Source organism: Hypanus sabinus, unplaced genomic scaffold (genome assembly GCF_030144855.1).
Source record: "Hypanus sabinus isolate sHypSab1 unplaced genomic scaffold, sHypSab1.hap1 scaffold_325, whole genome shotgun sequence".
Lineage (NCBI taxonomy): Eukaryota > Metazoa > Chordata > Chondrichthyes > Myliobatiformes > Dasyatidae > Hypanus > Hypanus sabinus.
In genome coordinates, this window is record NW_026781232.1 from 353,918 (window position 1) to 372,180 (window position 18,263).

At 44.8% G+C, this 18,263-nt stretch overlaps 1 protein-coding gene across 5 annotated transcripts; it reads right to left on the reverse strand.

Annotated features, from left to right (window-relative positions):
- Positions 1 to 543: 543 nt before the first annotated feature.
- On the reverse strand, positions 544 to 16,604 carry LOC132388441 (zinc finger protein 850-like). Of its 5 annotated transcripts, none has more exons than XM_059960790.1 (3): positions 16,483 to 16,604; positions 15,358 to 15,521; positions 544 to 4,350 (listed from the first exon to the last, which is right to left on the reverse strand). In XM_059960790.1, the coding sequence occupies exon 3, from the start codon at positions 3,954 to 3,956 to the stop codon at positions 1,995 to 1,997; it is 1,962 nt and encodes a 653-aa protein (XP_059816773.1). In that variant the 5' UTR covers positions 3,957 to 4,350; positions 15,358 to 15,521; positions 16,483 to 16,604; the 3' UTR covers positions 544 to 1,994. The 5 variants fall into 5 exon arrangements, with proteins under 5 accessions (XP_059816773.1, XP_059816775.1, XP_059816772.1 ...); XM_059960792.1 differs by having other exon boundaries at positions 16,534 to 16,561; XM_059960789.1 differs by having other exon boundaries at positions 15,358 to 15,525; positions 16,483 to 16,558.
- Positions 16,605 to 18,263: the final 1,659 nt, after the last annotated feature.

Sequence of the window (18,263 nt, forward strand, 5' to 3'; positions counted from 1 at the left end):
CTTTAGCTGGAGCGCATGCTCCCTTTGTTTGTCGGCTCTTTCTTTCTCCTTCTCAGCTCTGCCTTTCTCCTTCTCAGCTGCTTCCAGCTGCTTTAATTTAATTTCATATTCCAACCTTAATTTCTCAAACTATAATTGAGCCGTCCCACTAGCTGGTACCTTTTCAGGGATATTTTCCAATACCTCAACTGTAAACACATTCTTCACAATACAATACTGAGTTATGGCCATTCGCACCTCTGGCTTTTTCATTGACAACCTCACCTCTGCGAGATTTAGCCCCTTCGCCATATTTATCAAGTCCAATTTGGTGGCCGCCTCTAGCGGTTCCAGAGTCGGGTTTTCTATAAATTCATCCACATCCATCTTTGCTGGTTTCCCGTCTGGCTACCCGTGTACCAGATGCAAGTTTGGACTCCTTTTCCCGATTCACTGGCCTCCCAATTTGATGTCAAATCTCAAGACGAGAACCCCAAGTTGCTACGTACCCCATAACTGGGTTACTTACCAGCAAAGATAGAGAGGTCCGTTGAAGTCTGATGGTACCATTTTTAACAGTATTTATTGAAAAATATACACAAAAATAATTTCAATGCAAACATACAGATAATATACGTCGTCAATACTAATTCTAAAAGCGCGGGTATAATAATAATCAATAAGAAAAAATTCTATCGTTGTCTAGGAGATAATGTATTGTCCGATGGAAATATAAAAGTCACTCAAGTTTTTTGCAGGCTGCAGCCTTTTGTTGGAGTCAAGAGAGAGAGATGTTTCAAACTTGCCGGCTTTCCTTTTTATGATGTCAATCCTTCGAGAGTTCTGTTTTTGTAGTCGGTCCTTTAGCTAAGCCGTTCCGTGGAAAACTCGTCATCCGGGCAAGGATGGACAGACGGGATTTCTATCGTTTCCCTGGTGCGTCTAAAGGGGTTGTTCCCCAGACCCTCTTTTATCGTTACTCACAGGTTCTCAGATGTCAATCAGGTTGGAATGATGCAATCTCTCAGCCAGCCCCCTCGGCTCATTCCCTGAGGGCTTCAACTAAATAGTACGGAACTCAATACACTATTCCATCTCCAAGTGACAATGACCATTTCCCGTGGCTTTGTATCGCTGAGGGGCTGGGACATTAAAAACCCCATGTGGATTCTGCGTGTCTTTCTCTCATTTCCTGGGTCTCCTGACCTGAATTCATAGCGATCTTGCGATTCTCAAAAAGGAGGGGGCTACGTTGTACCCTTCGGCCCCTCAGAGGTTGGGGCGTAACAAAATATAACTCCCAAACTATTGAGCTTGGGGGAAACAAGGCTTGAGAGTCTTGAGATGGTAAAGTATGGAAGTTCAGTTCATCCACGGAATAGGTAACGAGAGAGAGATATTTGTAATCCAGGGTAAATGTCGAGAGAAGGCAATTACGTCGAATTCCAAAGGTTCCATTGTAGTAAAATGAGAGAACAGTTGCTGTAGATTTTATGCTTCATCGTTCCAAATCCACATACGAATTATCACCGAAAGTGACTTGTCACAAGGGGTATCATCTTCAAGTGTATTATCACACCACACCCCACCAAGCGTTAACACAAAAGTAGTCTTCACAGGATACCTTAAATCTGATCCACACCTATGGATCAAACAAGGTGACAACCACACATTCGATGCATGGTGAATGAATACTTAACCCACACTTGTGGGCATAGGAAAGCTCTAAACAGTGACTCTTGGCCACTAGTTCCCTGGTTTCGATCCTTCCATTTTTCCTCCTTTATCTCCATCTGACTCTGAGTGTCTGATTCCTCGGTTAAAACTAAACAAGCTGTGAGTGATGTAAACAAGCTGCAAGCCAGACTGATTTGCCTTCTTAATCACTCTCTCTCTTAAAATGAATGTCCTCAGCAAGCAAAAGCAAGGGATTAATAACAATGAGAACTGACTGGTGTGCCAGTAGTTGGGATGACTGAATGAATCCTTTCCAACATTCTGAGCAGGTGAATAGCTCAGAATGTGTGAACTGACTGGTGTTTCTGTAGGGTGGAGGACTGAGTGAATCCCTTCCCACAGACTGAGCAGGTGAATGGCTTCTTCCCAGTGTGAACTTTCTGGTGTCTCTGTCGGGTGGATGACCGAGTGAATGCCTTCCCGCATTCTGAGCAGGTGAATGGCTTCACCCCAGTGTGAACTCGCTGATGACTCTGCAGGTTGGATATCCGAGTGAAACCCTTCCCGCAGTCTAAGCAGGTGAACGACTTCTCCCCAGTGTGAACTCGCTGATGTCTCAGTAGGTGGGATGACAGTCTGAATCCCTGCCCACAGTCTGAGCAGGTGAACGGCTTCTCCCTAGTGTGAACTCGCTGATGTTTCAGTAGGTGGGATGACCGAGTGAATCTCTTCCCACATTCTGAGCAGGTGAATGGCTTCTCCCCAGTGTGAACTCGCTGATGACTCTGTAGGCTGGATGACCGACTGAATCCCTTCCCACATTCTGAGCAGGTGAATGGCTTCTCCCCAGTGTGAACTCGCTGATGTACCTTCAGTTGGGATGAGCAAGTGAATCCCTTTCCACAGTCTGAGCAGGTGAACGGCTTCTCCCCAGTGTGAACTCGCTGGTGTATCAGTAGGTGAGATGACATAGTGAATCCCTTACCACATTCTGAGCAAGTGAATGGCTTCTCCCCAGTGTGAAGTTGCTGATGTACCTTCAGTTGGGATGAGCAAGTGAATCCCTTCCCACAGACTGAGCAGGTGAATGGCTTCTTCCCAGTGTGAACTCGCTGGTGTTTCACTAGAGTCGATTCCAAAGTGAATCCCTTCCCACAGTCCGAGCAGGTGAATGGACACTCCTTGGTGTGAAATCGCTGGTGAGCCTTTAGGTCAGATGACTGAGTGAATCTCTTCCCACAGTCTGAGCAGGTGAATGGCTTCTCCCCAGTGTGAACTCGCTGGTGACACTGTAGGGTGAATAACCGTGCGAATCTCATCCCACAGTTCGAGCAAGTGAACGGCCGCTCCCCGGTGTGAACTCGCTGGTGTGTCATCAGGTTAGATGAGGAAGTGAATCCCTTCCCACAGTCTGAGCAGGTAAACGGCCTCTCCCCAGTGTGAACTCGCTGATGAACCTTCAGTTCATCTGACTTAATGAATCCCTTCCCACAGTCTGAGCAGGTGAATGGCCTCTCTCCAGTGTGAACTCGTTGATGAACTATCAGTTCAGTTGAGTTAATGAATCCCTTCCCACAGACTGAACAGGTGAACGGCCACTCCCCAGTGTGAACCACCTGATGTACCTTCAGGTTAGATGAGAAAGTGAATCTCTTCCCACAGACTGAGCAGGTGAACGGTTTCTCCCTGGTGTGAACTCGCTGGTGTACCTTAAGTGTCGATGAGAAAGTGAATCCCTTCCCGCATTCTGAGCAGGTGAATGGCTTCTCTCCAGTGTGAACTCGCTGATGACTCTGCAGGTTGGATAACTGAGTGAATTCCTTCCCACAGACTGAGCAGGTGAACGACTTCTCTCCAGTGTGAGATTGCTGGTGTCTCTGTAGGCTGGATGAATGAGTGAATCCCTTCCCACATTCTGAGCAGGTGAACGGTTTCTCTCCAGTGTGAACTCGCTGATGACTCAGCAGGCTGGATGACGAAATGAATTTCTTCCCACATTCTAAGCAGATGAATGGCTTCTCCCCAGTGTGAACTCGCTGATGACTCCGCAGGCTGGATGACGAAGTGAATTTCTTCCCGCATTCTAGGCAGATGAATGGCTTCTCCCCAGTGTGAACTTGCTTATGATTCTGCAGGTAGGATGACCGAGTGAATCCCTTCCCACAGACTGAGCAGGTGAATGGCTTCTCCCCAGTGTGAACTCGCTGATGTACCTTTAGGTCAGATGACCGAGTAAATCCCTTACCGCAGTCTGAGCAGGTGAATGGCTTCTCCCTTGTGTGAACTGACTGGTGAGCCATTAGGTCAGATGACCGAGTGAATCCTTCCCCAGAAATTTAGCAGATGACCAGCTTCTGACTGGTGGGTCCACAGGTGGGATGACAGACTAAATATTTTTTTTACACACAGAACAGGTGAATGACCTTGCCCAATGTGAACTTACTGATGTACCTTCAGTTGAGATGACTGACTGAATCCATTCCCACAGCCTGAGCAGAAGAATGGGCTCTCCCCTGTGTAAAATAATGGAGGTGCCAGTTGGTCAAATGACTGAGTGAATCCTGCCCCGTAGTCTGATCAGATAGGAAGGTTGATTGAATCCCTTGCTTCACCTCTTAAATATCTAGACAGAGACAGCAAAACTGGTGTGCCATGTTTGAGCTTCTGGGAGACAAATTCCTTCTCGTTTTTAACCTGTAAAAAGATTTACAAAATGCATCAACGGGAGTAGGACAACACTTCAGATGAGATTACTTGAGTTGCCAAGGTTTGATCCAGCATCACACTGTTATAGTGAGGTTCCACCCAAGTTGGACAGAGAAATCAACTTCTAACTGGGCACAGTGCTGGTATCTGGAATAACCATCAATTCCCTGATGCTCTTCTTGTTTCTATAGGAATGGGGCATTTCTGCCATCTCAAATCTGTGACCTGGCTCAGTTTGGCTCTCTCCATTGGTATTATTCCCTGTTCCTGCTGAGCTGCATGGGTGCCTGGCCACACAGTAACTGAAACATTCTCACACAAATAGTCTTTCTTAATGGGCAGCTGGAATTTTCCCATATGTATTATTAACTTAAAGTGCCACAGTTTTAATGCCTTATAAAAATTTCCTGCTGAGATGAATAGTTGGTCCACACAGCTGTTCAATGGACACAGAGTGAATCTTTGAATTATTTCAGGCCCTTGCAGAAAAGTACCAACACAGAAACAGGCCCTTTGGACAATCTAGTTTGTGCTAAACTATTTAAACTGCCCACTCCCACAACCCTACCATTCAGGTACCTACACAAACCTCCTTAAATTCAGCTCGAATTCTCCACTTGTGTTGGCTGCTCATTCCACACCCAGATAACCATCTGTGTGAAGAAGTTTCCCCTCACATTTCCCCTTAACATTTCACCTTTCACCCTTAACCCATGGCTTCTGGTTGTAGTCGCACACCATCTCCGTGGTAAAAGCCAGCTTGTATTTAGTCTATCTATGCCCCTCTATCACAATCAAATCTCCCCTCAATCTTCTACATTCCAAGGAATAAAATCCTATCCTGTTCAATCTTTCCTTGTTACCAAAGTCGCCCAGACCTGGCAACATCCTTGTGAATTTTCTCTGAACTCTCAGAACCTCTTTTACAACTTTCATGTAGGTAGGTGACCAACACTGCACAAAATATTCCAAATTAGGCCTCACCAATACCTTCTACAAGTCAACATAACATCTACCTACTGTTGATAGTGCTTTGGTTCATGAAGGCCGATGGGCCGAAATCTTTCTTTCCATCTCTATCTAACTGTGGCACCACTTTCAGTGAATTACGGACTTGTATTCCCAGGTCCCTTTCTTCTACAACACTCCTCAGTGCCCAACCAGTCAAATACAACACCTCACTCTTGTCTGCATTGAATTTCATTTTCCATTTCGCAAACCATTTTTCCAGCTGGTCCAGGTCGCACTATAAGCCATGATCATCTTCCTTGCTGTCCACTACACCCCAATCTTGTTGTCATCAACAAATTTACTGATGCAGTTAACCACAGTAATCCAGATTACTGATATAGATGACAAACAACATCAGATCCAGCACTGATCCCTATGACACACCACTGGTCAAAGGGTTCCAGTCAGAGAGGTAAACATCTGCTACCATACTCTGGCTTCTCCCAAAGACAGTGTCTCGTCCGATTTACTATCTCATCTTGAATGTTGAGTGACTGAACCTTCTTGACCAACCTCCCATATAAGACTTTGTCAAGTGCCTTGCCGAAGTCCATGTAGACAACATCCACTGCCTTGCCTTCATCCACTTCCCTGATAACTTCCTCGAGACTCTATAAGATTGGTTAGACATGACCTACCATGCACAAAGCTATGCTATCCATCCTTAATCAGTCCACATCGATCCAAATACTTATATATCCAGTTCCTGCACATATGTTAGAATAACTTTCCCCCTACTGATGTCAAGCTTACCAAGGTACAATTTCTTAGTTTATTTTTAGAGCCTTTCTTGAACAGCAGAACAACATTGGCTGTCCTCCAATCTTCCAGTACCTCACCTGTCACTAAGGATGATTTAAATATCTGTGCTTGGGCCACTACAACTTCTGCACTTGTCTTCCACAGGGTCCGAGGGAACAATTTGTCAGGCACTGGGGATATATTCCTGGTAATTTTCCTTCATACGGCAACAAGATTACCTCTGTAATCTGTACAGTGTCCATGAAGCTGATGCTACTTTGCCTCACATCTACAGACTCTGTGTCAATCTCCTGAGTAAATACGAATGCAGAAAAAATCTCCCCAATCTATTTTGTCTCCTCATATGGATTACCATTCTGATCTTGCAAAGGATTAATTTTTTCCCTTGCAATTTTTTGCACTTAACATATCTGCAGAATCCATGCCTTCTTTCATCAGTGTTCACTTGAATTTCCTGTATCTCATAAGTAGCCCATTTGTTCCTATCTGCCTGTATGCACCTCCTTTTTATTGATCTGGGAGTGATCAAAACACTATCAAAACAAAGGGATGATACAGCTGCATGTTGGGGGGTGGGGGTAAGTGGGGTTAAACTAAATTTGCAGGGGGAATGGATGCCTGAATAACAGAACAGATAGTGGAGGGGTTTTGAAGACAGGTGTTGTTCAGAACTCAGACAAAGTCAGGAATGAAAAACATTGAGCATGATGCAGTGAATATGCTGAGCCCTGTATATCTCAATGCAAGGTGCATGATAGGAAAGGTGGATGTGTTCAGGGAATGGATCAACACCTGGAATTAAGACACTAGGATCTGGCAACTGTGGACTGGGACAGGCTGCTTTATGGCAAAGGTGTGCTTGGTCAGTGGGAGGCCTTCAAAGTGAAATTTTGAAAGTACAAAGTTGGTATGTGTTTGTCAGAATAAAAGGTAAAGATAGAAACTGCAGGGAACCTTGGATTTCAAGATATATTGAGACACTGGTGAAGCACAAAATGGAGTTGCATAACAGGGATCGGCAGGCAGGTTCTTTTGAAGTGTAAAAAATACAAGAGAACACATAAGAGATAAATCAGGATGGCTAAGAGAAGACATGAGGTTGCCCTTGCAGAAAAGATTAATCATCAAGGACTCCAGGGATAGATTAAGAGCAAAAGGATTGTAAGGCACAAAGTTGGTTCACTGTAAGACCAGAATGGCAATCCACGTATGGAACCAAAGCAGATGGGGGAGATCTTAAATATGTTTTCATCTCTATTTACTCAGGAGATAGACAAAGGTTCTATTGGAGTGTGAAAAAGCCACATTAAAATCATGGACACTGTACAGATTAAAGAAGAGATGTTATTTCACTGTTCAACATAGAACATTGAGCATTGAAATCTACATCATATTCCAGGCCATTCAGCCTACAACATTGTGCCAACCACGTAACTTACTCTAGAAACTGCCTAGAATTTCCCTAGCAAATAGCCCTCTATTTTTCTAAGCTCCATGTGCCTATCTAAGAGGCTGTTAAAACACCCTATTGTATCTGCCTCGACCACCGCTGCTGGCAGTGGATTACACGCACGCACTATTTTCTAGGTAAAAAATTTACCCTTGCCATCCCCTCGGTAGCTATTTCCAAGCACCTTAAAGCTATGCCCTCTCGTGTTAGCCATTTCAACCCTGGGGCAAAAACCTCTGACTATCCACACGATCAATGCCCTTCATCACTTTATAAACCTAAAAAAGTCTCTGAGCATTAGAAAGTAAGTTTGCTTTGAGGATCTGTTAGAATTATGAGGGTATAGATAGGGTAAATGCAAACAGCTTTTTCCGCTGAGGTTGGGTAGGATGACAACCAGAGGTCATGGGTAAGTGGGGAAGGTGAAAATTTAACGGTACCATTTGGGAAAGCTCTCTAATGAAATGGTCGTGAGAGTGGGGAATGAGATGCCAGCAAAAGTGGTGAATATAAGCCCGGTTTCAACAATAAGAGAAGTTTGATAGGTACTTGGATGGTAGGGGCATGAAGGGTGATTGTCCCAGTGCAGGTAGTTGAATTAGACAGCTTAAATGTGTTCTCGGCATTGACTAGGTGGGCCAAATAGCCTGTTTCTCTACTGAACTTCTCCATGTTTCTATGACAGAGAAGCTGGCCAAACTTGTAAGGGGAAAGGTAGCAGTGACAACAGAGCAGCAATGGCTGGAGTTTCTGGGAGCAATTCGGCAGCTGAGTGATCGATGCAGCCCAATGAAGTGGAAGCTTAGGAAAGGCAGGAGAACACAACCATGGTTAAAATGAGAAGCCAAAGCAACAGAAAAACCAAAGAGAGAGCAAACAACCAAGAGCAAAAACTATTGGGAAGCTTTTAGAAACCAACAGAAGATGACTAAAAATAAAGTCAGATGAGCTCGCATGGATTTATGATTTGTAGTCATTAATGAGTCTTGGTAGCACCCAACAGTCTGAGGCATTCAGAAGAATAAAATATCCGGGGCCTCAATATCTCTTGAAAACCAAGGTTCCCTGCATCAGTTACCTTTCAACGTTTATTTTGACAGACACATACAAACTCAACACACTCAAAATTTCACTTCTGAAGGCCTCACACTTACCAAGTACTCCTTTGCCAGAAAACAGCCAGTAACAAACCACACTTATCAGATCCTTTCTGATACCATCAAAATTGACCTTTCTCCAATTTAGAACATCAATCCATGGTCCAGACCTCTCTTTTTCCATATTTACTTTTGAATCTCATGGCATTACGATCACTAATTTCTGTCATCAGCCCTGGATCATTTCCTAACAGCTTATTGCACACCTCTACGTTGGGAATCCTACGCACTGATTAAGGGCACATTTGACAAACTCTACCCCATCTAGTCCTTTTACATTATGGGAGTCCTAGTCAATATATGGAAAGTTAAAATCACTTACTGCATCAACCTTTGTTTCTTGGCATGGTCTGCAATCTCTCTAAAAACTTGTTCCTCTAAATCCCTCAGACTTTTGGGTGCAACAAAGTCCCAATCATGGCTACAATATCATAATTCCCTGTCCTCAGCTCATCTGGCTTTCCTACGATGCTTCTTGCTTTATGATATACACAGCTCAGCACATTCATCGCACCATGCTCAGCCATTTGATTGCTGATTCCATCTGAGGACTGAACAACATCTGACCAAGCCTTTAAAGGCGGGAATCTGTCCCCCCAGTTTAACTCCCTACTGCTCCAATACTTACCAACTAAGTTAGCCAACATGATTAAAACAAATAACATGGATGGTCTGACAATGACCAAAATCGAATGTGACGAGCTTTAACATATTGTTGGGACCTGACTTTCAAATCCCAATCAACCCTGAAGGGAACTAATATTAAAGGTGAAGATGTTCAGTGGGAAGAAGGACACAAGAGGGCGATATCTGGGGATCAGAAATGGGAAGAAAAACCTACCAAGAGACAGGTGGGGACAACAACCCGTTTTCAAATTAACAAGCTAGGATGCTTCCTGCCGTGAGTACCATCCCTCAGGAAGAGCCCAACGGAACATTGCAAGTTGCTGGAATTCCAATTCTGTTTATGATTGATATGCCGACAACCACAGCCACTCTCAATCAGGAAGTAATATCGGAAAATGGATTCCAGCTATCAAACACTACAATCACTCTGTCTGGGTTCGAAGGCACGGAACGCACGTATTCACATACACAGCCACTGCAAGTGGAATTCCAGGGGGATTGAGTAAAGCCAGTATTATTTGCCCCTCTAGGGACAAAGTTCCCAGTCACGTTAGAGCAGTTAAAGGAAGAGAGAACATTGTACTACTGGCCGAAGTTCCGGATTTCCTTTGGTGACAAACAGGACAGGTGGTTCCCCATACACCGTGAGGGTTTGCCTTGGGTTCAAGCCAAAGAGCCTAGGGTTCCTTGCCTACACCCTGATGAAACAAGCCTCCAGCACCAAGGGAGGCTGGCCAGACTTGGCCGCATGCCAACTCTGATACTGGAAGGACTCAGGTGAAGACAGGACATCTGGTAAGACACTCTTTTAATATTGACTGAACCCAAGAGGCTGTACCCCATCTTTGCGCAATTTCAGGCCATGAAATTGGCCTTGCTTGTTAATTTCTAAAACTGCCCCCCATCTGGATCACCATGAAAAGAGGACAGAGATTCCCATCCATTCTGCTATATCCCCTCAAGCCCGAGGCAATGTTTTATGAGAATGGAAGCCCTTTTGTGGATCCAGCAGGGAAACAATATTCTGGTGATGCGATAGTAACTGACAGTGAAGTAATTGAGCGGGATTCTTTTGAAACAGCCGTCTCATCCAGAAGCCTGAGCTGTTTGCTCTGACTTGTGCCTGTATCCGAACAACAGATAAAAGTGAGAACAATTACACGGACTCCCGTTATGCATTTGGAGATGTACATGACTACCGGGCTCTCTGGGAACATGGGGATTCCTGACTTGCTCTGGCCACCCCATTAGTAATGCCACCTTTGTAAACAACTTACTCACTGCTCCGCAGCTACCTTGAGTTCTGGCCATTATTAATGTGCGGCCCACACCCGCATGTCCAAACAGGTCACTAAACCCAATGCTTTAGCAGATTACACAGCGAAAAGTGCTGCACAATCCTCGATAGTTGTAGTCTCCTCGGGTTCCCATCAAGCAATCCTCCATGACTCAGGCAGAACAAGTTTGCCAGACATGCGAGAGTTACGTACTTCTCAGGGGGACACCTGTGAGGAGGAGTGCAAGCTGTGGTCCCAGATGGGGTGCCAGAAAGACCCCGACCCAGGTTTTTGGATCACCACAGTGGGACAGGTTTGTGTTCCTACACAGTTTTTACCTATATTGGTCAATTATGTACACACCTGGAAAAGGAGGGATTGGTTGCTAACCTGCACCCTGCACACCGGGTACGACTCCCTTGACCATGTTCGTGTCTACAAGTTGATGTTACTGAATTGCCTAGAGTACATTGCTATAGATACTGCTTAGTTATTATAGATGCATTTCATAGATGGATTGAAGCTATTCCAACTACCAATAATACTGTTATGACTGTTGTGAAGGTATTATTATGGGATATAATTCCCAGGTACGGCCTGCCAGAGATGCTGAGCTCTGACAATGGCCCACACTTCGTGGCGAAAGCAAGCGAAGGGGTGTGTAACAAACTAGCTATCAAGCAACAATTCCACTCTGTACACCACCCACGGGCCGCTGGCTTATTGTAAAGTGTCAATGGCGCTCTGAAGAGTAAGTTGGCCAAACTAACAGCGGAGACTGGACTCACTTGGTTGAAGGTCCTACTGTTAGACCTATTCCACATGAGGGTCACCCCACAGGGGAAATCAGTGTTGTCACCAGCTGAAATCATTTATGGACGGCCCATGAGGACACCCTGTGGACCAAGACCTTGTGCACCATTGTTCTCAGAAAGTCTACCAGGTAAATTGGATATGCATACCCTAGGGGAAGAGATGGGGAAATGCATATGCCAACTAAACAAACTTTTCCAAGCATTACATTCACAGGTACGATTGGCTTACAAGGAAGAGAACTACCACGCAGAGAGGAGTGACTATCCCACCCAAGAACCTGGGAATTTTGACCTGACCAAGAACTGGGATTGAGGGAAACTCAGAACTCGGTGGAGAGGAGCATATTAGGTGTTACTGACCACTCCACGGCTCTGAGACTGAAGGGGCAATCTCGGTGGATATATCGAACAGACTACAAACGTGTTACTGAAGGAACTGAGTAGAAGGGCTCTCTCGGAATAAAGGAAAATGTATTGGTTGATAGTGGTGTGTCGAACCTCGAGGTTTCTTGCCATGGACTGTCATTTTAAGAGAGAGTGCCTGAGTGACGTCATCCGCCAGCTTTCTCGGCTGCTGTTTTATTCTTACTGAGGGAGAGGGAGGGGTGGAACTATTTGACTCTGCAGCGTGTTTACACTTGCTCACAGCTTGTGTTTACATAGCTTGCAGTTTGCTTTATTTAAGCAAGGACAGTCAGAGACGGACAGTCAGACGGAGAGAAAGAAAGAGGATGGAAGGTTCGAAACAAAGGACCTAGTGGCCGAAGTTCGCTGTTTGAACCCTCCTGTGCCCACAGAACAATACTGAATGTGTGATTGTCACTTTGTTTGATCCACCGGAGTGGATCTTTATGTTTGGCAGTGTCCTGTGAAGACCACTTGTGCCAACCCTTGCCTGGGGGTGGTAACTCACTGGTACAGGGTACCCCGTGACAAATCACTGTTGGTGATAATTCCTATAATCTATATGGGGATTTTGATGGAGTATCCCGTGGCTACAACTTTTGTTAACCCTTAACTGGATTTGGGTGCGTTATCTGGTGACCACTTGTGAGAAAGTTATTCTGTGGAAATCACTGTCGGTAATACTTTGTGTGTTGGATCTGGATTGAGAGTACCTTGTGGAATCTACCTGTGTGTTAACCCTTGCCTGGGTGGTAGTTCCCTTTGAAGACGGTACCCCTGTTATCAGCTAGTTTTGGTGATAATTCAAATGTGGATTTGGAACGAAGACGGATAAGATCTTCGGCGACTGTTATCCTGTTTTATCACCGTGGAACTTGTGGAATTGGAAGCAATTGCCTACTCTCGACATTCACCTTGGATTACAAATATCTCTCTTTCATCATTTATTCGGGGGATGAGCTGAACTTTCATACTTTACCATCTTCAGACTCTAAGCTTGGTATTCCCTGAGCTCAATGGTTTGGGAGTTATATTTACACATATGTATACACATAACACTGTTAACCATAGAACACTACAGCACAGTACAGGCCCTTCAGCCCTTCATGTTGTGCCGACCCATATAACCCTTAAAAAATATACTAAATCCACACTACCACATAACCCTCTATTTTTCTTTCATCCATGTGCCTGTCCAAGAGGCTCTTAAATAGCCCTAATGTTATAGCCTCCAACACCATCCCTGGCAAGTCATTCCAGGCACCCACAACCCTCTGTGTAAAAAAACTTACCACTGATGTCTCCCCTAGACTTCCCTCCCTTAATTTTGTACATATGCCCTCTGGTGTTTGCTATTGCTGCCCTGGGAAACAGAGACTGACTATCCACCCTGTCTATGCTTCTCATAATCTTGTAGACCTCTATCAAGTCCCCTCTCATTCTTCTACTCTCCAAAGTGAAAAGTCCCAGCTCTGCTAACCTTGATTCATATGACTTGTTCTCCAAACCAGGCAACATCCTGGTAAATCTCCTCTGCACCCTCTCCATAGCGTCCACCTCCTTCCTATAATGAGGTGACCAGAACTGAACGTAATACTCTTAAAGTGCAGTCTCACCAGAGATTTGTAGAGTTGCAACATGACCTCTCTACTCTTGAACTCAATCCCCCTGTTAATGAAGCCTAGCATACCATAGGTCTTCTTAACCACCGTATCAACCTGTGCAGCAACCTTGAGGGATGTATGGATTTGAACCCAAAGGTCCCTTTTGATTGTTTTGATTAAGTTGTTATAGTATAAGTAGATACAAATAAAGATAGTGGTGTTAATATCAAAACCAGACTCCATGTCTGGTCTATAGCTGCTGGTTCAATTAAATTGTTACAGGTATGTAACACTGGTATTCGTGTTTATGTCTTTGAGAGGGATCACCCCAGCATCCAGGGTCCCCATGTTAACACATTTCTGTATCTCTGTCACACCGATGCCGAACAGGTAGTACTAGGGGCCTGCTGGGTTTGTGCCGAAATTCTGCAGCATAGTAAAACTATGACTCCAATGTCAGTAATCCTGCTCAACCAGAGTGAGGAACTCTCAGCCTGGGCTTTCACAAATAACGCCAGGGGAAGAGAGATGAGGAACTGGGGTCCAGTCAGAGATGACTGTGGCTGTCAGTATTCTGAGGGATGGTATCTCAGGCTCCCACCAAACACAACTTCCTAGACTGGGAAACATGCATCCTGACCATACTTGCAGGTGCCCAGCAGCGGAGAGGAACAACTGAGACTGAGTGATTTTGGATGATCCCTTTTCTCTCCTATGGAGTAGCCAGGAATCCACCAAAGATAATCAATTTGGCTACAGCACTTGAGGAGCTGGCCACAATACTGCAGGGGCTCTGACAGAAACACAGGCCCAAGAAAACAGACAATTCCACTGAAACGAGTGCAATCCAGCAAACAGTCGTACAGAATCATTTGGCTTTAGATTTTATCCTCACTGTGAAAGGGGGAACCTGTGCTATTAGTGACATAGAATGCTGCACCTATATCCCTGATGAGTCTACCAACATTACATCCCTTTCCGAGCACACTGCCAGGGAGATTGATTGCATCAAGAAAGTAGGGCAGGATTTACACAGGTTCACCGAAGGGTCGAAATGTTAGTATTTGAAGGCCTGTTTGGTAATATGTGAGGCATGATATTGCATTATGGCTTAATAGTTGTGCACATCATTGTTATATTTAATGTTGTGCACCGTTTTTATCCATTGATAAGTCAATGTTGTACACGGTTGCTTTCTCTGTGAAAAAATTACTGCTTGATCATGTAATGATCAAAAGGAGGGAGTGGTGAACTATGTAAAAGGGTTAACACTTCCTTAAACAATAGCCGCCTGTTCTTCTGAAAGACATTGCTGATGATCAGCCAAAGTACCAAGCCTTGCTGAGCCATATTTCTTCTTGAGGGTAGCTAGCTAGGGTTTCTGGATGTTTATCTGAATTGTGCACTCATGCGTAGAGATAGGACAGCTTCAATCTGTCCTGTGTGTGTAAGCCGTTATGACTATTTTGTAATTTATCTTAAGGGGCTGTAATATAGTAAATAACCAGCCTGCCTTGTGTGGTGGGTATCTGGGTACCTGTGGTGTAAGGGGAATTGTTAGTCAGTTAGTGGATTGGGCGGGAACAGTCACAGACTGTTCCTGTTTGAACGACTAACTGAGTAAGTCCCTGGTGCTTGGAGTAAAGAGTTTGTATTTATATGGTCTTTGAGTGACTTTTTCCAGATTCGACTTCCACAGAATGGCAGTGGTTTTAAAGGGCTGGGCTGCTGGAAGCACATTACCAGACCTGGAGTGATTGCAACTGGATCTGACAGAGGCATAACTGGTTCTTCTGGGCACATTCAGTCTCCCTCCAACTATTTCTCACCTTCCTTTGTACAGGTATGTAATGTCTAAAGGACTGTGTTTGAGTAAATGAGACTCACCAAACTTTCTCCTGACTGAATCACTGGAATCTCCGAGTCAGATGGATTCTCTTCAGTTGATGCTCTCAATCCTCGGGCTGGTTCACTTGTTGATGTTCCCTCATCTTCAGTCGTGGTTTGCTTCCAGTTGGGTTTTTTATACCAATAAATCTCTCACCGCAGGTCTAACTTTAACATGAAAAATAATGAAGCACATTGACAATAGTAAGGAGAACCAAACATTTCTGCTTAATGCTACTAAGAGCAAAACTCATTGAAATTTAAATGTTGAATATAATGATCTCAGTGAACAATCTTTTATTGTCCCTCACACTTCACAAAAAGATATGGGAGAAGAAGGAGCCATCATTCAGTCATGGTAAGACACAAGACACAGGAACAAAATTAGTTGATTCGATCAATCTGGTTTGCCCACCATTCAACCATGGCTGATTTTCATTCCAACACCATATTCCTGCCTTCCTCCTGTAACCCTGAAGCTACTTAGCAATCATCAATATATTAATCTCTGTCATAAACATAACCAAATGGCAGCCTCAACTACCCTCTGCAGCAACAAATTCCACAGATCAGACATCCTTTGGCTGAAGAAATTTTCTCACCTCAATTTTAAAGGGAAGCGTCTTTATTCTGAGCCTATGCTGTCAGATCACAGACTCTCCGTCTAATGGAAACATCCTCTCCATGTCCACTGTATCCAGGCTTTCCAGCATTCGGTAGGTTTACTTAACCATACATCCCTCCACCAACCCCACTGTCCCTCTGAACTCCATTGAGCACAGGTCCACAACCATCAAATGCTCCTCATACATAAAGCCGATCATTCCTGAGATTATTCTTGTAAACCTTGTTCGCAACACACCACGTGATCGTGAGTCACAAAGCGGAGGGCGGGGCCGATCTGTGGCGCACAGTCTCACGTGACCTGTTGGCGGGCCTCCCCTTTCAGTGCTGAGAAAATAGACAGCCTGGGCTCCTGGTTTGGATCGCTTAATGCAGATTCCGTGAAGCCGATACATTTCTGACAAGCCCAGATAACTGGGTACTAAATGAGTAATAGGCCCTCATTTCGGGGCTCAAGGCCAGCATTGGATCTCCCCGCCCGGGATCGGTCTCAATACTCACCGATTCTTCTGCCCCCAGACAGTGATCCCAAATCCGCAGAACGCAACCCACCTGGAGACTGTGAGCATGTGCAAAGATATAGGCGCATCATCCGGAGGGCGGGGCCTCGGAAGCGACGCAGAGTTGCAGCTCATCTGTGGTTAAATGGGAGGGGCAAATCGGATCACGTGACTCCTCCTCGCGCGCGCTCTCTCTCTCTCTCTCTCTCCACCCACCCCCCCACCCCCTTCCCGGGGCAGTGACTCCAGCTGTCCATTACTCTTTGGAAAGAAGCAAACATGCCACTCACATCTCCTCTCACCCTAAATGTATTAGACATTTCACCCCCAGGAAAAATATATCGTCTGTCCACTCTATTTATTCCTCTCGTAATCTTATAAATGTCCAGTCTCACCCCAGCCTGCGCCGCTCTGGAGTAAACAACACAAGTTTGTGCAACCTCTCGTTACAGCTCATGCCCTCTAATCCAGGCAATATCCTGGTAACCCGCTTCTGCGCCCTCTCCAAAGCCCCGACATCCTTGTGAGAATGGGGGCGACCAGAACTGTATGAAATACTTCAGATGTGGTCTTAAAACTGTGTTACGAACTGTTACGTTTTAGAGACGAACCAGCAGCAATAGAGTTCACACTGGAGTCTGGTTTTGATGTTTAAACCACTCTCTTTATTAGTATCTACTTATAGTAACAACGAAATAAAGGAAAGGTAACAGTGTTATGTGTGTATATGTGTAACTATAACTCTAAACTATCGAGCCTGAGGGAACAAAGCTTAGAGTCTTGAGATGGTAAAGTAGGAAAGTTCAGTCATCCCCGGAATAAATGATGGCAGAGAGATATTTGTGTTCCACGGTGAAACGTAGAGAAAAGGCCGTTACTTCGACATAACCGTCATCGAACATTTTATCCGTTGAATCTGTCCATATACGAGTTATCAGCGAAAGTGACCTGTCACAGGAATACCGTCTACCAGGGGTTACCGTACAACATACCCAAGCAAGGGTTAACACAAGGGACAACCATACACGTTCGTTGTGGTTCTGTGCACCAATGATCAACCCACTCTTCTGGGCATAGGAGAGTTCCAAGCCACAGCTGCAACAAACTGAAGCTATCAGCTTTTCCAGTCTCTCCTTCTCTCTTTAGACTGGCCGACTGCCTGTCTGCAGATCTCTCTCTCTCTCTCTCTCTCTCTCTCTCTCTCTCATGGTTAATCCACAGTCAGCGCCGTCAGCCTGTGACTGACGACATAGTCCCGCCTCCTCACGCTGGCGCTCTTAAAGAAACAGTTACGACCGCAGGCTCGTAACGGCTGCAACACAACTTCCCGACTTTTGAACTCAATGCTTCAACTAATGACAACCACGCCATTTGCCTTCTGAACCACCCGATCAATCTGTGCAGTCTCTTTCAGGGAGCGTTGAACTTGGAGTCTGAGATCCCTCTGATCATCAACAGAGTTCAGGATTTTGCATTTAACAGTGTACTCATTGTCTCATACATTCCACCTACCGAGCTTCCGAGATTATCATCACTAATCAAATCTCACTGAGATTTCTCAGGTCCTGTTGAATTTATTGCCAAGTGCACAAGTACGGGAAGGTACAGGTAGAGAATCACTGACTTGTGGCAGCATCACAGGCAAGTACATTCAGATAACACACGGAACAAACAATGATACGATTCTCTGTCAGTAACAATCTATTATCTATAAATATGTCATTATGCGTATTTTAAATACAATACGTTCTGTCATATTCAATATTAAAATGTGCAATAACA

Bases quoted from the DNA above. Each gene is read 5' to 3' on its own strand.
- LOC132388441 (XM_059960790.1), bottom strand. From the start codon at position 3,956: ATGGCTCACCAGTCAGTTCACACAAGGGAGAAGCCATTCACCTGCTCA.